Source organism: Branchiostoma floridae, chromosome 19 (genome assembly GCF_000003815.2).
Source record: "Branchiostoma floridae strain S238N-H82 chromosome 19, Bfl_VNyyK, whole genome shotgun sequence".
NCBI lineage: Eukaryota > Metazoa > Chordata > Leptocardii > Amphioxiformes > Branchiostomatidae > Branchiostoma > Branchiostoma floridae.
Window position 1 is genome coordinate 16492452 of NC_049997.1, and position 20135 is coordinate 16512586.

A 20135-nucleotide genomic window follows, 5' to 3' on the forward strand; every position below is an offset into this window, starting at 1 on the left:
TTGTTCTGAAATTTCCATGCCTGTTTTTAGTTTTCAGCATTCAGTTCCTATAAGTTCCAAGAAAACAACTTTTTGTCCAGTGTTTGAATCAAGTCATCATGCCATACATGCAAGCGATATAATCCATGAAAATTACAATGCCGATTTCAAGATTATGATTTTTTTTCTGTACCAAACATACTTTATTTTGAAGAATTTTCAAATATCAAAAGATGACAAAGAAATAACAATATAGTTCCAGCTTCACTTTAAAAAAAATACCATTGAAGAGTCTTTCCAAAGAATAAGTCTCTCTCTAGAACTCTAACAGTTTGAAATAACTTAATAAGTTATTTCAACATTGATGATTTGACTGTAAACCAAACTAAACATATAGAAAAAGTTTTAACTTAGAGGAAAAGTCGGTATTCATTTTAGTATTTTTACAATTTTATTTCTACCGTTTCTAAGGTACAGATTTTGAAACTTCAATCTTACACCTTGAAATTCATAGCTAAAGAGAGACTTATTTAAGGGTGCCCATGCATTCATACGAATCTTATGACATCAATTCATGATCAAATTTTAAATCAAATAGTACGAAATGATACAAGAACAGACAAATCTTGGAGAAACTGATGAACCATTATGTAAAAACGGTCGCTCTTCATCCGAACCTGACATCAAGGTCATGTGACACTTTGCTGAAAAGCATCATTGTTTACGTTTCTTATTCTTACTTTTCCATACAATGTCTGTTTCATCAACACGGAATGGAAAATTTCTATTTGTATTTTGTAAAATATGACACTTTCATTGAATGTATGAATGCTTAGGCAACCCTGCATCTAGTTAGAAAAGAGGAGTAGACAAGGAGTGTTTTGACTCACCATAGCCGTCTTCCTGGCTAGCAGCATGCCCATGACCTTGCTAAAGAAGCTGGCCAGGAGGGGGTTCAGGGGGGGTTCTGCCTCCAGAAAGGACCACAGCTTATTCAGTAGGGCCTGCGAAACAAAATTAACCACGTTCTGTATCATTTCCTTACAAAATTTCTATAGCTGCTTGAAGCTCTGGATTCCTTTGTTGACAATATTTGCACCAACACATTACAGTGATCAAATGTATAATGTACATTTGCAAACAATCAAATATATAATGTAAACTATTAGCCTAGCCCCTGAGGTGTTAACAAGAATTATAATTTCGTTACACCCCTCACAGATCATGAACTGCTGAAAAACTAAAGATTTTACAGGTCCAACAACAAATTTCAAGAAATTCATTAAAATTCACAACAATACTTTTAACATCTTGCATCAAGTTTCAATTATGAAATCAATGGTAGCGCAAATCTGATTTTGGTCGCCGCTTTAGCATTCTTAGCACCTGTGGGATAGGGAATACTAAAAGAGTAGCCAGGTGGTCCTGATATAGAGGCAGTCACTTGTACATGTTGACTGCATAATACTTTTTCAAATAGAAAATTTGAAAAATGTAGTTGAGTTCCAACACTCTGTAAATCTAACCTCGTCATCTCCGAGTTTGTCGTTGATCTGTGAGACGTCGGAAGTAAGCAGTTCGCAGGCCGTGTTGGGGTATTTGTAACGGATCTTCTCTTCCACATCATCAGGAGGGTCCTGGGTGATCAGGTTCACTAGCTCTTCCATCACCTCAGGTCGAATCAGGCTAAACAAACAAACAAACAAACATGTAAACAGTTAGTGGTGAGCAGTTCGCAGGCCGTGTTGGGGTACTTATAACGGATCTTCTCTTCCACATCATCAGGAGGGTCCTGGGTGATCAGGTTCACTAACTCTTCCATAACCTCAGGTCGAATCAGGCTAAACAAACAAACAAACAAACAAACATGTAAACAGTTAGTGGTGAGCAGTTCGCAGGCCGTGTTGGGGTACTTGTAACGGATCTTCTCTTCCACATCATCAGGAGGGTCCTGGGTGATCAGGTTCACTAACTCTTCCATAACCTCAGGTCGAATCAGGCTAAACAAACAAACAAACAAACAAACATGTAAACAGTTAGTGGTAAGCAGTTCACAGGCCGTGTTGGGGTACTTGTAACGGATCTTCTCTTCCACATCGTCAGGTGGGTCCTGGGTGATCAGGTTCACTAGCTCTTCCATAACCTCGGGTCGAATCAGGCTAAACAAACAAACAAACAAACATGTAAACAGTTAGACTAACACTTTGTTACTCTCGACGGCTTTGTCGAAGAGAAAAAATCGTATGGGGCTAGGGCTGGGTATCGGTACAGCGTACCGGTACAAAACCGGTTTTTCTTGTTGGACCGGTCCAGAAAAACCAGACCTGAGAAAATTAGGTGGACCGGATGTTGGACCGATTAGAAAATTAACATATTATTTGATCAGATATTCACACGTTTTGGCGCTTGCAGGTGGAAGAAAATAACAAGAGTGAAGTAGAGCCGAGTTTATAGTAATTTCTACCAAGTTTTACAGCCAATCGTACAGGTGCAGTTAGCGTTGTAGGATTTTAAAACGCAAGTGTAAGTCTAATACTCCACCAAACAGATTTCTTTGTAGTGAAATGGACCATTGGTATGAGTCATACTGAATCAGGTCCAGGTTCAGGTCCGGACCTGATCCTTTGGACCTGAACCGGACCTGGACCTGAATTTTCTGTACCGGTACCCAGCCCTATATGGGGCATCGCAAGGGGAAGAGCGATCGAGCAAGGGGGAGGGGTGTGCTAGCCTGGGTACCATCCGGAAAGTAGTTCGCCACGGCATTCATTGCTCTGACATTTATCATACACTACATATACACAGTCGCTTCTCTGCTGTTCCATCTTGGAACCTTGACCACGTTGACGTCTGGAATCGTCCACCGAGGGTGCTGATTGGTCCCTACACCTGAGCAAATTAAGGAATGGTTTCAAGCGTTCTAACAGGCGTTCCAATACCGAAAAGCCCTCCATCCGCATGCGAGAGGGCCTGTTGTCATCCAACGAGGGCTCCAGAACCCATTTCCTAATTTGCTCATTAACTGACGTTATCATTACAGATGGGTAGCAGAAGAGAACATAGGAGCGAACATTTGATGGCTGAAAATGTACTTGTTGTTTTTTTCATCCATGGTTACAAAATTAGGTGTCACAGAAATAAGGAGCTTTACAGCACTGTCCTTGAGGTGTTGCCAAAATATATGTAAAGCTAAGATCAGTATTTGTCCAGATCTTTAACACTTTATACTTTGAATAGTCTTGACCCAGTCCCCTTAGGCTCACCTTGCCTGACACTTGTTGCATGCACCACAAACAAAGGGTCAGAAGTACATGTACATGCTGTAACCTAGGTTAACCCCATGTGTGATACATTTAGCACAAACAACCCCCAGCAATGGTGAACTTTGACCTGCCTATGTGACAGGTCTATTTGCGTTGCATGTGTGTTGAAGGATGGCATTACATGTATTTTGATAACATAACCAATAGCTACATGTCAGTCCTTTCCTTTTTACATGGTCGTTGTCTAGAAATCACACATTTTTTGGTGTTTCTTATATTTGTTTTTAGCAAAATCTTTTCATGTTTGTTTGAAGTACAAGACATGCAACGGTGATTACAACAGTCTGACCATAAGATTTACCTCCAGAATGCTCAATATAATGTTTTGGACTCTTCCAAAAGCACCCTTTAGCAAAAATAGTCCATTTCAAGCATACAGTCTTCTAAAAAAAAAGGACTCATTCAAAATCATTCCTGTACAAAACAGAGTTTTTGCAAATCAGGCCCCCCTCCATTCAAAAAATTGACTATTCCAAAGGCACCCTAAGCAAAAATAGTCCACTCCAAGCATACAGTCTTCTATAAAAACAAAAGGACTAATTCAAAATCATTCCCATGCAAAATAGAATTTACACCTTGATGCAAAATGTCTACCTTTCAAGACCATTATCTCTTTTGGGTTCAGGAATAGGTGGTATAGGTTTCGCTCCCTGGCAGCTGTTTTGAAACTGCAGGGGCTTTTGTGTTGGTGACTTTTCTTTGCATTTCATCATCATATACTTAAATTCTTGATTTTTTTCAATGTACTTTTATGTTCACGGTTTTCAGTGATGACTGTAACATGAACTTATCATTACTGATAACAAATAAATTGCTGACCTTTCTTACATACACCTGCTGCCACTGTGAACATTTACTTCTGAGAACAAGTTAACTTTTTCAGATTGTGAAAGTTTGGTGTTGAGAAGATAAAGTGAATTATATACTTACAAGTCAATAAGCTTCCTGTTCTGAGCCTTGCACTCTTGCAGGACGTCATCCTCGTCCAAGAGTTCGGTCAGCGTGACATCTTCCTTGTCGAGTAGGGTGTCGATGTGCGACGTCGTGTGCAAGTCAAACTTCCAGAACATGGCGGAAGGTCAACTGGTAACCTGGAAAAACAGAAGTCAAAAGAAATTCAATATTTACAGCTGTAAGATACGCAGAATTCAATTATTTTTACAATAAAATGAAAATTCTTTACATTAAGCTAGAGTACTCCAGCAAACTGATTACTTCGTAGCGAAATGGACAATGGTTTGGAGTACTGCTCATTCACAATTTGGTCCAGGTTCAAGTCCGAACCTGGACTTGATACTTAGTACCCTGGACCTAGACCGTACCTGGAACTTTATTTTCTGTACCGGTACCCACCCCTAATTGGAAATACACATTTGCATTGGAAATAAGAATACAAAAAAAATTCATGATGCTTTTAAACAGTATACTACTAGCAAGGTCTTTTGATGTGTTTTCCGTGAATACTTATTCACAGTGGTCTGTATTCTCACAGGTGTTTGGCACAGAACCAAGAGGTCTTGGGTTCCAATCCTGTCATGCTACCTATCTTGTAATCTCCAAGCAGATCCTACGGTGCCATAAGATAGTATCAAAGCTGGCCAGGGAGTATAGCCGGCTAAGGGAGTCAAACGGGCACCTACGGGAAGTTTGATACTATACATAACGCACCGTGGATCTGGTTGGAGATTACCTATCTTGGGCCTTTGAAGAAGGCACTTAACACAACTTTCGGAAATTCCTCACTCCACCCATATAAAAAACTTTGGTACAGGACTTCGGTTGGGGAGACAAAAAGGCAGTGGAAGATGAGGGTTGGGCTCCACCTTCCAATACTGTATCCTAGACACAGTGGATAAGGCCTAGGGAAAAAAATGTTGTGTTTCCTGTTTCAGTCCTGAAAAAATTAGGGTCGGTAGGTAGGGATTATCTTTTTTTTTTTCTTGTAATTTTTTTTTTGGCTGGCTAAAACTCTAGTGATACATATTACGATACAGTCGAACAAAGTAAACTGAAGTGCATGAGGACACTTCTCTTTTAATGTCAAACTTTAATTTTGTGCACAATAGATACATTTATCCTTCATTAGATAGGACAAGCAGTGTTTTTGCTTCAATAGGAAGCAGGCTGAATAAAAATTCTAACTGTAAACTGTGACTCCTCTGCCCACCCCCAAAAAAAGGCTAGGGTCGGCAGGTTTTTCTAGGGTAGGTAGGGAAACAGGAAACACAACATTTTTTTTTTCTAGGCCTAACAACCCACTGCCCCTACTGCCAGAAATTCAAAAAGGCTATGGAACTTCCTTTTATTCTCACAACTTGAAACACAAATAGAAAATTGTTTCCCAACATAAAGTACAAAATATCTTTTTTTTACATCATCATAAAAAGCTTGTTACACGTTTAGACTTGTTCATGTGGTTCATGTACCTAGTTTGCAGTTTGTGATGCATGAAATTGCAACCCAAGTATGCTGGTACCATATCCTAGGAAAATAATTGTAAATCCAGCAATTAACATCTATTTAATGCTGACATTTGGGCACTAGTTCAATCATGTATATCCTAATTCCAGCTTATTATCATGCTTTATTATCAATAAACAGCAAATAAATTGGTCGTTTGCTTCTTACTATGCATATTTACGACATCTTTGGGAAATCCTTTTTTAAACCTTACTGTACTGTTTTTCACCACTGATTTATTTAAAACAGCCAAATTTTGCAATTTTTCTAATGTACAATGTAATAAAGCTACATGTACATGTATATACAGTAAGCAAATACGTTGACAATAAATGCATTAGAACCATATAAGGGTAAAAAGGTATACATACATGTATAACAGGGCTCGAAATACCACCTGCATATGCAGGTTAGTGCAGGTAAAATGGGAGCTGTGCAGGTATTTCTGGTGTCTACCTGCACCTAACCTGTACTGGTCCATGTACTGGGTTTTATACATAAATGTCCTATGATGTACTACTACTAGTAGTGGTGCAGGTAAAATTTGTCTGGTGCAGATAATTTTCAATGTTACCTGCACCAGTGCAGGTATGCAGAAAAAAAGTATTTCAAGCCCTGTTATAAGTAAAGTGATGGGTTTTTGATAAAACATAACCTTTATTTCAAATTCCATCCTAAAGACAATATGCAAAATCAAAACAAATTACCCCAACAATTCTGACAGTCTTAGCTATATTCATTACGAAATTGTTTGGACAAAAAAAATAAAATTCTTTGTAAAATACTTGAAAATACCACAAACTCTCAAAGACATACTGATTCTGTGACCACTACCAGATGGTATCCGCTGTGGCTTGCGCTTAAATGTGTTTTAAATCATTATAATTGCCCGGACAAAAATACATGTGTAACTACCACATCATTCTAAACGCACTAGCCAAAACAGGAGACTAAAGTTCATCTTATGATCAGATCAGAGGAACGAAATATCATCGGTTTGTCCCAAAATATGACAAACACTGAAACCCAAGTAGACGTGGGGATATCAGTAACAAAGCCTGGATTTTTAGTTTAAAGCACTAAGCTAGAAATGATTAATTCCCCGGGGATTGACACATTATCATGTTCACCTCACAATGTCAAAGATATTTCAGGAAACAAGTCATGACATAACACTATTAACAGTGTGAGTGTCTTACTCACGGAAAGGTTGACAAGGAGGCAGACTTCACCCCATTACCCATACTGTTTTGAGACCCTTCCAGACCCACAAAAACTGGACTCCAGAACTCTTTCTTGCACACTGCCATCAAGCTGTACAATAAGACTATAGACACTTAGCTTGTAATGATGGTGGAAATGATGGTACTCAATGTTAGGGTTGTATACTATTTCGTGTAATTTTATATTGTTCTTATGTATATATGCGGACGGAGCAGGCTATATGTTTGTTGTACATTCCAACGCCATTCAGGATACCACTATGTGTATGTTTGCTATGTTATGAATCAATAATGGAAATGAATATCATAAAAAAAAATTCAAATTCATACAAGGCAATAGTGCAACATTTACATTGAGTACATTCAATTTTCTATTGGCAAAGAGACAAACCAAACAAACTATAATAGTATAACTTATCATGAGTATAATAACTGAAAGTACATTCAAATTCTGACACTATAGTTTGATTGTAGTATAGTCAAACCTGACCGAGAAGACCACTGGGGGGAATAATATCTGGTCTATAGGGGTGGGTACCGGTACAGAAATTTCAGGTCCAGGTCCGGTTCAGGCCCAGAGGATTAGGTCCAGGTCCGGACCTGAACCCGAACCTGATTCAGTATGATAAAAAATGTGAATGGACGATACTCAAAACAATGGTCCATTTCGTTACAAAGAAATCTGTTTTGTGAAATATTTGACTCCTACTGGCGTTTTGAAATCCTACAAAGCCAACTGCCGTTGTACGATTGACTGTAAAACTTGGTAGAAATGACTATAGACTCTACCCTACTTCGCTCTTGTTACTTTCCCCGACCGGTAAGTCCCAAAACGTGTGAATGTCTGTTTATATAATATGTTGATTTTCCAATAGGTCCAACATCCGGTCCACCGATTTTTCTTAGGTCCGGTTTTTCTGGACCGGTCCAATAAGAAAAACCGGTTTTGTACCGGTACCCAGCCCTACTGGTCTATGTAGGTGGTCACAATAGACAGGATTCTTAGTGCTTGGGTCCTTAAGAAAAATTAGTGAAGTAGCTGCCCAAAAGTGGTTACATTGTTCGTAATGTAGAGGTGGTCACTAGTACAGGTTTGACTGTATATCATGTCAATGACCAGGTGGTCCTTATGTATAGGCAATCACTGGTACAGGTTTGCCTGCAATGTTACAACAGTTAAAACTCCCTTTACACTAAAATCTTTCCACTTATTTTCTACATGACTTGAAGGACATTGTACAGTGAGACAGCTCTCTAGTTAAAGTGACGGACAATCCATTACCAGAAGGCCCACATCTGCGTGTGCGTGGGCGGGAAATGTTTTAACATTCGCGGCACAGAATGTACGGGCGCGCAATCATGGACCTAAATTATTGCAACGTGAGAGAACTGCCCAATTGTCCATTGTCTTGCTGAAAGCATTGGTTTCAACAATACCATTTTAGAGAAAAGATGTTTTTAAAGAATACAAAAAAAACAGTTTCAATTTTTGTATCCTCGTAAGAATCTCAAGTCAGACAACCAAACATGCTACGAATTTAATTTTGCATTGAAATAGTAAAAACAGTGGAATTTTTGTTTTTATCTTAAAATAAAATAGTATGTTTATGATTATACACATCATGTTCAACTTTCAAATAAAGTAACAACCTACCACTGCACCAGTTCAACAAAACACAAAATTTGTAATGTAACAATCATTATCTTCTTCCAAAATACCAAAAAGGAAAGAGGATTTTTCAAAGAATATAAAAATGTCAATACATAATTCTCATTCCCCATTTTAGATACCAACACAACAGAAAATAACAGATGTAATCTTATCATCATAAAAAATGTAAACTAGGACAACATTTTTGGGGCCAACTTTAAGTCCTTTCTCTAAACTAAACAATCGAAACATCTGGTGGAAGAACAATGGCTATTGTCTGCTCAAGGTAGCCTAATGCTATATATGAATCATAATCACCTATCTTATTATCCGATCTAAAAGTGCCACCACAACCACATATATTATGATTTTATAAATTATTTTTACTGGGATTCCATTTTCCAGTAGTACAAAGGGGGTTCTTTATCTGTGTTTTAACTTAAGTTTGCGGTCAAAGCAACACTGTCACACCGCAAAAATAAACAAGTTCTGTAAACGGTATATAAAAGTGGATACACATGTCAGATATGGTTGTTCTAACGTAAATCTAGGTCCCAAAAATAGCAACTTAGATGTAGGTAAAAGTTCATTGACCACTGTTGGACCATGGGAGCTAGACTGGAAATGGAGGGAAAAACAACAATTTTAGTATGCTTTCGAGCTGTAATATGTCTGGCGTTGAATATGAATATTAAAATAAATATGATATTTGAGTCATCTCTGTAACAAACAAACCTTACCAAAATAATTGCAAGATTCCCACTATTCATTGTAGGGGGAGAGGCAAAAAAACAACTTTTTTTTAATTTTAGAATGCACCCCTATTAAAATGTGCACCCTTGATTTGGGGCAAGGCTAAGACAAATCTAAAATGGAAAAACTAACATAAAACATAAACACCTTCTCTACTAATCTCAAACACATCTTGAACAGGATAAATCATGGTTTTCTTCTATTTTCCCCAGGTAATTTTGCATGAGTATCAACTGTCATTGTCTCTGTAAACTTATGAATTGCCTACTGCAATTTATAATATAACACTCACTCAGAATGGAAGAAATGTTGCGCATAAAAACAATGCTTATAGTTTTGCATCCTTCATTAGCCAAAGCACCTTGCTCTATTTGAGATCCTTTTCCCATTTATCCTTACCATAACCTCAAATAAAGTATGCATCCCCACTTTAGCACCTTTTCAATTTTGAAAGGTTTCAAAAGTTTGTACTTTAATCGACAACATACGGTATAGTTTCCTGTTTCAAAACATACGTTTCTGTATCCGTATCTATTGTACATATAGACAATGTAACCATCCTTTCGCATAACACACTAAACCCTCACAGGCACACAGTACCTGGTTATAATACATAACATAGAACAACCAAGCACAACCTTTGTAGATCTAAACTCAGGCACTTTATAAAATTGTCTAGTGAGGATCCCTTACTGCAGTAGAATTTAACAAGCATTAAGCACAATGTGTAAAACTAAAAGAAAACATCATTCAATGGCATTGTGAATATTAAATACCATTGTCAAACTAAAACTGTAAAACCTATGTATCATTTGTTCAATCAAATTGAAAACAACAGTACAGGGAGGGGAACAGAAACTTATAAAACATTTCATAAAACGACTGCACAAACAAGTACAGTTGAGCTGACAATACATGATAGAAATACATGTACTACAAAAGTGACTGAACATACAAAAACTAATAAAAAATTTCAAACTGCATGGCAACTAGAGATTCTTCAAAAGGATTGCAGAAAAAATATTCCATCTTTTACTGCCAATATTGTAATGCTTAAACGATACTGAAACTTTTTTGTATTATGGTACCCCTGTTGATTATGCAATCTTCTCTCTGATTGGCTAGTTTGCTTACCACCCACAAAATGTACATAATGCTTTGAAGTGGAAGAAAACAAGAAAAAATCTAGGTTAGATCATAACCTACATTTTCATCCGCTAGAACCTGAATGAAAACATTATTTGTCTACAAATGTAATGCATAAATTTAGGGCTGTGTACCTAAATACCCGTACCTGTACCGTACCTATAAGATCGTTTAGGTACAGGTCCAGACCTAAAGTAAACATCTCTGTTCATGTACCTACCTGCACCTAAACAAACTAAATCACTAATTGTTAGTACTGAACACCACTTTTTGAGACTTAAGATAGGTAAATTCCAAATCGAAGACAACAATGGTGATAATCAGCTCTATGCATAATCAGTATGATATAATTAGAATAAGAAATATGTGACTTTTCACAAAATTGCAGTGATTCTTAACTGCTGTTGTTTTTGTTGGAATCAGTCTAAATCTACAATACAAATATCACAAATGACACAAATTGTAATACATCATTGTAAAATTGTCACTGAAAAATATTTGTTGCCAATTTTCCAGTATGAATATATATTTTCAATGTCTTAAAATGCAAAATTCACTTCAATTTTAAGGGGGAGGGGGGCAAAGCTATCTACATGCAAACTTACATGTATATAACGATATGAACATTACCAAAATGTCAATATTCCTGTCTTTTGAGTCAAGACATATACTAAAAGATAATTCTTAAGGCATTTGACTGACAGTTAACGTTAAAGATTTCAAATCTCGAAATCAGATGGGGAATCGGTTGCAAAATTATTTCGTTGTTACGACATAGCAAATATCTTGCAACTTTGTCATCTACATGGCAACCTTAGAGAAGAAGAAAACACAAAATACAAACAAAAAATAGCCAAATCTCTATAAAATTCCTTTGTGTATGTGTCTTATGGATTGATAAAATCTATAATATTATCCGTAGGCTTTAACGAACCTTACAAAACCGTCGTTTCTACATCAAAACATATGTGTATATTTTTCAAACAGGTACCAGCTAGTGGATGCGATTTCGCCCCCGCTTTTGCATAAAATTGTACCTACGCAGTCTATCAAACCATCTTCAGATAGTCTGACCTATCCTAGACAAAGTAGAGACTTTAAAATAAGTCTTGGTGGGTGTAAAATTGAGCGATTGCGGCCTTTTTGTAAGTAAAAACATCGAAGTCTTCAACGATACCGGTGAACGGTGGGTTTTGAAATCTCGCTATGACATGTAATTTTTAGTCGTCGAAACCCGACTTTTGACACAATTTTTGCATCTATGGTGTGTGCTAAGACGACTTACCTGCACGATATCTTAGAAATCGGGTTCAAGGGACAGTTGTCAGTCAAATCCAGCACCAAACACCGAATGTCAAGTCGCCATACGAAAGAAAAACTCTAGGCGCGAATCCAAACTCCAACGTACACTCGAGCTCTGGGGTGGGAGGGGGGCGCCGGACCCGCTCCGCATTTATTCGACACTATCCCGCCTTTTTCAGCCCTAGGATCCCCACAAAATTTATCCAGAGTGTTCCATAGGATCCGAAACTGTCCAAAACACGGCTCTATTCTCCTCCGATGAGACGAAATTGGAGAAAACCTTGCCTGGTTCTTCCTCGAAAATGGCGACAAAAATTTTGCGGGGAAATGGCGGGCAGTCCATAATATGCTGTAGTGACGTCACTAGTTAATGTATGCTGACGTCGTTATGTTTGGGCGCGTGCACGCACTATGGGGAAAACAAGCAGATGTGTCAAATCTTTTTATTTGCGCACTTTTTTGGGGCATAAAAACATTTCTGGGCAATGACTTTAGATAGCAGGAGCTTGTCTTAAGTGTCACATCCTATAAAACGTAAATTACGTATTTACATTTGCGTATTATATAAAATTCCCAAGCCAAAGTGTATAGTATACACACTAGTATGTTGCCATACGGACGAAAAGCGCTGTACATGTATAATATGTTCACAACTTCCCCAAAAAATAAACTGAACAAGAATGGCGTTTAAAAACACCCTGGCGACGCATGGTCTAGTGGATTTGTGTACATTTTATGAATATATTGTGTGAAGAGCGAACTTTTCTTGCGGTGGTGGTTTGTTGTCTGATTTGGTATCATCTATGTGGCGGACATTGACGGTTACATATGGTAGTGGGATTCTTTTCGGTGGTGTTTGTATTGTGTTGTCATTCATTTAATTTGCATGTTACTGGACAGGGTCACAGCCTTTTAATGCTATGGTTTACTGTTCATTGTACTTGCGAATAGATCAGGGGTAATATTTTGGTACATTGAACCTGTACGTACTGTTTGTTATTCTTGTTACGAATAGTGGACGATTAGTTTACATAAAAGCTAAACGGGGTCAAGCTAGTTTTAGTTTCTTCTTATCTTTGTTATGGTGAATGCGTTGTGAACCATGGAAAAGATTGTAATTGTTAGTGGAAATGTCTTTAGCAATAGGGGCAGTGTCCAGTAAATGCTTTCAACACAATGGATAGGTTTGGTAATGTCTGCATGAACTCAGAAGTTATAGATGATCCAACTATCACCTTTTTACCGGGTAAGTCGCCCGAACGTCTCCCGACTGACGGGCGTTCACCATTCGATTTGTGCTCGATAATCAACAACTAGGTCTGTGCTCGTCTATCGGTCTTCAATCGTTGGGTTGACGCACGACTATCAATCGAATGTCGATCGATACCCTTGCGAGTTACGCACGATTTGCACGCACGATCTGTGACTCGGTAACGAGCTCTGCGATTTTACAGATCTCCTGCGACTTGTCGCTTATGTTAAGAACATGTTTCGCTGCATCGCGACTATCGTACGACCCCTGAAAATCGCCGGCGATCTCTAAGAATCGTAAGATGATCGTGAGAACACCGGACGTCTTACTCACGAAAATTTCATTTAGAGCTCGTAGACTAGTCTTCCGATCGATTTTCGCCTAATGTGAGGGGGGTAGTACAAGGGTGGGGGAAAGAGGTGGTATGAGTGTAGCGTGATGGTTTACACCTGCGGGGAAGGTGTCTCAGAATAGTATTGCAGTTTGCATTCAGGTAAATAGGTCAAGTAAACGCGTTGCTACATTATACATCCAGAATGTCATGCAAGAGAGCCTGCAAATGCCTTTTCGTGTGTAAACCCTGTCAGTGTTATACTGATCCCCTCTCCTAATCGACTCCAGCTGTCTATCTTAATTTTGTTGAGGTCCGGAGTGTGCTCGTAACTGGTAGATGGCCGCAGAATTGCTTGTATGGCCTCAGACTTTACTGAAGTTACTCTACACAGAGAGGAAAATTCGAAGGAGCGATCGAGTGAAAGCCAATAAAAATAATCTCACTTTTCACTACCTTTATACGATCTTTATTAATCTAAAACTAAACTCATCGTGAATAAGGATAACTATCTACTATAGTTGTCTCAAGGTGATATATATAGCAACGTGTCTCATTGCATGTTCATTATTTTTAACGTTATTTGGTACATAAGATTGTGACACTTCCATCAAGCAATTCAGCCGCGGGACTACTGGCTGTGCGCACCCCCGCACCGTGCATGTGGCACCGTTTGCCGAAGTACCGCGAATTCAAGAGGCCAGTCCAGAGCCAGCCTAGGCTGGCTGATCAGGGTGGAGCAAGTGGTTGTGCGGACTGCAGGTCATTAATTTCCTAGGTCATTATTCCCTTCGTAACTTGCCACTCCATGCACGTGTAAAAAGGGGGTCGTGTGTTTTTGTGGCACAACATTATGGCGATAAAGTTGTAGAAAAATTACAATACTTACGTCGGTCGAAATACACGAAAGTTATGTTAACCAGGGAAGTGCACTTGTTAAGATAACTAGACATACAATGCCCTCATTGTTTTTAACAGGGCCGTCTAAATGCTACAGATAATAAGACATGGTATGACCTTCTTTACTGTGTATCCTCCAGGTTTTTGTGGCACATATGATCACCACGCGCCTATAGCCTGCTGCATGCAGTCTCCCGGGTATCAAAGCTGGCTACCATTCTGACCTCTCCGAAGATTCCCGAACTGGAAATTAATGCGAACGAGCCGTCGATCACTGGATATTTTATATTTGATAAAATGCAACTAAAATGATCACAAACTAACATGTGTTTATACGTAGATTTATTGTTTTGACTTTTGGCAACGGTTAGCACTACACCGTGATCGCGCACACAAAAGTTCTGTATAAAGGCAGTAACTAAAGTAGCATTCACTTTTTGAAATTCCCTCACGAGACCATTGCCAGGTGGTGGGCGATGATCATGCCCGTGTGTCAGTATTAGTTTTGTTTTCTTCTGCAGATGTTCTTTATTAATTTATCTCACCCTCCCTTTTTTTCTTGCCACTTCAATATTAAAGAGACATTTATATTCCTTACAGCATATCATTCGATAAACCAACCCTATCTAATCAGACAGATTCCTAATACATTTGTACATACATAATGATTACATACACTTATCAAGAAGCGAGAGGAAGTCGAAGTTTAGATCTGTGCAGTCCTACTCAACACAAGTCGCAGAACCTAAGAACGTCTAAACAGGTGACTTATTTACTACCTGTACCATATGTATCGGCTTTCCGAGAGAAATAGAAAGTTTCTGTATTTCCGTTGAATCCTCCCCCCCCCCCCCTCACACTCAGGAGACGAGTTTTCCCGGAGGGAAATTGCCGAGCCAGAAGCGTCGCCTTAGCGGACAGACGAGGAACTTCCGCAAGTTAGTGCAAATTCAGTGCCGAAACAATGCTATTATATATATGAATGGTGTTGTATAGAATAAAGGCGGAACTTGGAAGTGAATTGTAGTACCATTTTTCTTGCCGTGATACTGTTATATTATCCGCAATTTTGTGACAAATGTTTGTCTACACTTGTAGTGAAGTGTACCCAAATTATGCGTCATCATTCAAGTCATATATGTTTGTGTAACAAAACTCACTTCTTGTCCCATTTTAACTTTTGGGATGACCATAGACCAAGAATGCAGGTATCATCAGTGCGTTCTATCATTTTTTCTCGGGGCTTGACAGAAATTTCTTAAGGATGAAGGCAGTCTCGCATTAAGAAATCTTCATTACCTTACAAAGTAACATCCATACTTTTGACGTTTGATCTGTAGCGTTGTTTTATGTTCAACATTTTACTTGGCTTAGAGTACTTGATAAATGTTGCATCATACGAACAAAAGATGTATCCGTAGGGGATTATCTAGTGTCGGTCAGGTCACACTCAGGGTGTAAGATTGCACAGAATTAAAGATGAACTTAAATATATTTTGGTATCTTGGACTTAAAATTGTGTTCAAAAGTCGTTAATATCATTTGTGTAAAGTCACATTGATTTTGATTCTAGATTACGTAGTATTCAAGTAAGGATTTGTGTTTACTCTAGACTTAAAAGCTTGCAAAACAACATCTGGTTTGTATAAATCTGGCCAACGAATATCATCCTCAGACAAGAGGTATACCAGCGCCGCCAAAAGTAGTACCGCACGCTAAGTTTCTAGTAAATGTAATGCATTAGGTGTTCGTGTTTAAACTATCAAAACTATCACGATTTTCAGATTGTGTATATTAGGCCAGTATCAGAAGTTTCAGGAGGAGGATAGTTTTCTAAGATTCCTTGGTTGGTATGCAGCTGCGGAGGGATATGAACAGTACCTCGCGTCGGGACAACCACTTGTCAGTTGAAGAAGGAACGCTGCGAGGAGAGGTCATGGCTTCGTAAGTACCTACTTCTCTTTGTCCCATGACTTACTTTAATTTGGGATTCTTGCCCTTGTGTTTGCCACTTTGTGTACAATGAAGTTATGGTTACTTATCAAGGAGGTTAATATATAACCTTCTTGCTCTTATGTAGATGTCGACAACTTCTTGAGAAGATAGTTGAGCGATGCTGACGGCGGTTAGTAGTTGAACTACGCCTTGTTGAATGTAAAGCAATTGTGTCGGCATACCTTCAACATTTGACCCAAGCCTGTAATATTTGATTATAACCAACGTCCTGTATTATGCTGGTGATGTACGCCCGTAAAGTAATCCAAATACCTAAGAATGTGTGAGTCCGGCCGCCGCCGACATCTGTGATTGATTGTGTTGTTTACGTATTTCGCGGACGGAAACGGGAACTATCCCTATCTGCTCAAATGGATCATACAGCCTGACATCAAGGAGGCTTCAGTTTTAATAGCGAGAAACCTACTCTTTTATAAATACATTTTAGCCTTTTTTCTTCGTTTTCCTATTACCATCAGCATGACATGTGTTTTTGAAGGGTTTGTATGTATTATCTTATTAAATCTATACACGCAAGCTACGCGCCTGACTGCCAGACTGGGGGTAAATATAATTTGATATCGTTGATGGATGAAAAATGATAGAATATTTGTCTCCATTGGACGTCACGAAACAACTATGTACAATGTTATTTCTGGCTCTGTTGACGACTGTGGGCTGCCATGATTTCCCACTGAGTCTGACAGCGGGCCGGGACTGACCCGGACCATCCGGCTTGTCTGGTGCTGATTAAGCAGGGGGTGGCTGAGGAGAGACCGCGTGTGGTCGCCGGAGGTCAAAGCACAAAAATCTATTTTGTGTTTGTGATAGCATAGCTAATAAGAGAGACGGATGGAATGTCATTCAATTTGGCACAGTATGTTTTAGGTCGTGTCTTCGAAGACATTAGATTTTGGCTACCCCTTGCAACTGTTTATGGTACTGCTCGTGTTCTGGACAAGGGTGGTAGATAGCTCTTGTGCGCGGGACGAAATGACATATTTGTAGAACTCTCTAGTAGCCATTTTACCCCGGGAAAGGAAATTATGTCACACCTGCCTCCTGAATAAGAGGAGTATTTTAAGTTGGGTGAGTTTCCGTGTCCGCTGCTGTTTCTCTATGTCCCCTTTGGTGTATCCGTACTGATGTTTGTCATGTCGTCTGCCCGTAGCTGCGTGGTGATGCACGATTTTTCACTTTAACTGTTTATGTATATTGTACTAAATATAATTTATCAGATGAAGAAGGAACGCTGCGAGGAGTATTTATATATATATATAAATTATTAAAAAAACACCCCTTTATTGTCGCTATTGTGGGGCAGGCCGTAGTTATCATCGTGATATTTGGGTTGTTCGATAATAAGAATTTTTCAAGCAGATGTTGCGTCCTTGTAGCTGAAGTCACACAGCCTCTGTTTTCTGAGAGACCCAATGCCAAGCAGATGTTATGCTACACCGCACTGGTTACTCCGGGAAGGAGGGTCATCTCTACGTCCACTTTGCTACATTTGCATGTAAATTTTAGTTTAGCATGTTGTCTGTACGTGACGCGTTGTTTTTTCACGGTAATTGTTGGTATAAGTGATTTAACATTCCAGAAAGCACCCCATCTTGAAGGTATCTGCTGTCAATATACAATTTCTAGTCAGCGCTCCCCCAGCACACTTCGTTAAATCTCCAAGCAGATGTTAGCCGTTTGTGTATAGAAGGGTCGGATTTTGTTTGAGACTTCGATAGGGCATTGCCCAAGAAGCGGTTGAATGATCGTCATGATTTTTGGTATTTAGATAGCTTGGATAATGATTTATACAATTAAATTTAAACCATGCGAATCAACAGATCAACAGAGTTTATAAATCTGTTACATTTCATGATGGGACTCTCCAACATGACATATGTATCTGAGATAGAGATGAATATCGATTGAGATCGATAATGCAAATGATCTAATTTGCATAATCGATAAGTTAATAGTGGTAAATAATGGAAATGCATAAGGATAATACTCGGAACTGCCAGTATCGTTTCAATTGCTGATAATTTTGGCCTGTTGGTAACTTAGATGACTTAACCTCAGCCTGATTGACTGATTTGTACGGTGTATTTTTTCTGTTTTTGTGTTGTTACGAATTGACAAGAAAGACCATTATTACAATATTCATATCTGTTCTTTATTCGTGTTTTCTCTACAGCAGCTCCTGAGATGAACATTGTACAACATAATTAGACTGTGACGACTATCCAAATGGCGACTTAGTTCATGTTTGACACTAACAACCGGTCAACAATGATGCCACAGTTAGGTGGGTGATTTTGGAATAGTCCATTTTTTTGTATATCAGTATAGATATATGGGAACTTGGTTCTCAAGGAGTTTCCTTCGTCTGAGATGGATAGAATCTTCTGTCACATTTGTCAGCGTCTACTTGCTTCTGTACGTCCATTCTAATACTGTATTGTTAGTTCATATTCAGTTGTGATTTGATTGTTTATTTGTTTATGGGTGATTTTTGCCCAAAGTCGGAGACAGTGTCTCCTAGGTTCTGAATATTTCATCAATGGCAGCTTATGTAGACTGGAATATTTGTAGAAGTTAACTACTTGATTAGAAGGAAACCACCGTTTTTAGATACCTTACTATCGTTGCATCCGATTGTTAGAGGTCTTGCAGTATTGGATGGTTTTGCTCAGAGGGGAGGTCAGATCAAACCGCAGTGATCTCCAGGGATACAGCGACTGCCTTGCTGGTGGGAGGACATTACCGGTCAGTATGGTAGTGGGTGCGCCTGATTAAAGGAAACGCAGACAAACGCAGACATCAATGCAGACTTGTTGAAATATATCAATCAGCTAAGGTGATCAGGTTGAGATTTATAGTATATGAAACGGGCGATATATAGTATATGAAACGGGCGATGCGATCTCTGTGTTCTCTCTCGATCCCAACAGACGAACCATACGTACCGGACGAATGCGACAAAGACGAAGTGTTCCAGGCACCCTTACTGGGCCGTAGCCGTGTCCACCAGGACAGCGCAGCCTACACAACGTGCACATAGACCCCTACCACAACGAGGAAAGTTAACCGAGATCTTTCATTACATGTCTGTGAGACGAGCTGCGTCGCTGGAGGAGTATTGTGCCCTATGCCCTATATCAAGTCGGGAAAGAGGGAAGCCACACATCACCCAGAACAGCGCAGTCGACAGGAGGAAGGCAACGAGGGGGAGTGCCAGACCAGCAGCAGATCTAGAGCAGCCAATGAATAGCGCTGCTACAACCATAGTAAACCTAAAACTAGTTCAAGAATTCACTGACTGTTTTGAGTTGATTTATGCCACGACTATGTATTTTAGTGTATATTTGTAATAGATAATTTTATATGTACATCAAAGAACCATACATAAGCTAATTAATATCAACCTCAGTATTAACGGACCGATTCAAACCGGATTTGGATGTACGAATGGAGAAAACCCAATAGAAATATGTAATATATGTGCAAGTATTGTGTATGCAAGCTGTGACCGAAGTTAGTGGGGTCAGAATTATGTAGTAACGTCAGGCCACCTTTTACAGTCTCCCGTGCCCAGAGTACGGAAAGCCTAATGTCTCTTTATTCTAGCTGTGCTAATCTTTTAAGCGGAGTCTAAATGACATGGAATTACACATTGGTTTCATGTCTTCTTTGAAATATGTCACTTACTTATCTTACAAAATCAGACTTAAATTAATTCCAAACGACAACCATGTGAAAGCTTGTCATTCCATCTTGTAAAATGCGAAAGTATGTCGACAAAAATCTGTGACATATTGGT

At 39.0% G+C, this 20135-nt stretch overlaps 1 protein-coding gene and 1 long non-coding RNA gene across 22 annotated transcripts in view; one reads left to right on the plus strand and one right to left on the minus strand.

Annotated features, from left to right (window-relative positions):
* The window catches only part of LOC118406343 (serine/threonine-protein phosphatase 6 regulatory subunit 3-like), a 41700-nt gene extending 29492 nt beyond the window's left edge, over positions 1 to 12208 (minus strand). For 18 of the 21 annotated variants that reach the window (XM_035806304.1, XM_035806303.1, XM_035806287.1 and 15 more), the window contains exons 1-4: positions 11821 to 12207; positions 4233 to 4393; positions 1506 to 1665; positions 870 to 983 (exon numbers count right to left, since the gene is read on the minus strand). In XM_035806304.1, the coding sequence (XP_035662197.1) occupies positions 870 to 983; positions 1506 to 1665; positions 4233 to 4372 (414 nt within the window). In that variant the 5' untranslated portion in view covers positions 4373 to 4393; positions 11821 to 12207. Of the gene's footprint in view, positions 1 to 869; positions 984 to 1505; positions 1666 to 4232; positions 4394 to 11820 lie in introns of those variants that run through there. The other 3 variants (XM_035806290.1, XM_035806286.1, XM_035806300.1) reach the window with 2 other exon arrangements.
* A 2702-nt stretch (positions 12209 to 14910) lies between these two features.
* Positions 14911 to 19607, plus strand: LOC118407008. Its single transcript, XR_004830108.1, has 3 exons — positions 14911 to 16264; positions 18510 to 18620; positions 19267 to 19607. It is a non-coding gene; the product is annotated as an uncharacterized LOC118407008 (long non-coding RNA).
* The last annotated feature ends 528 nt before the right edge of the window (positions 19608 to 20135 follow it).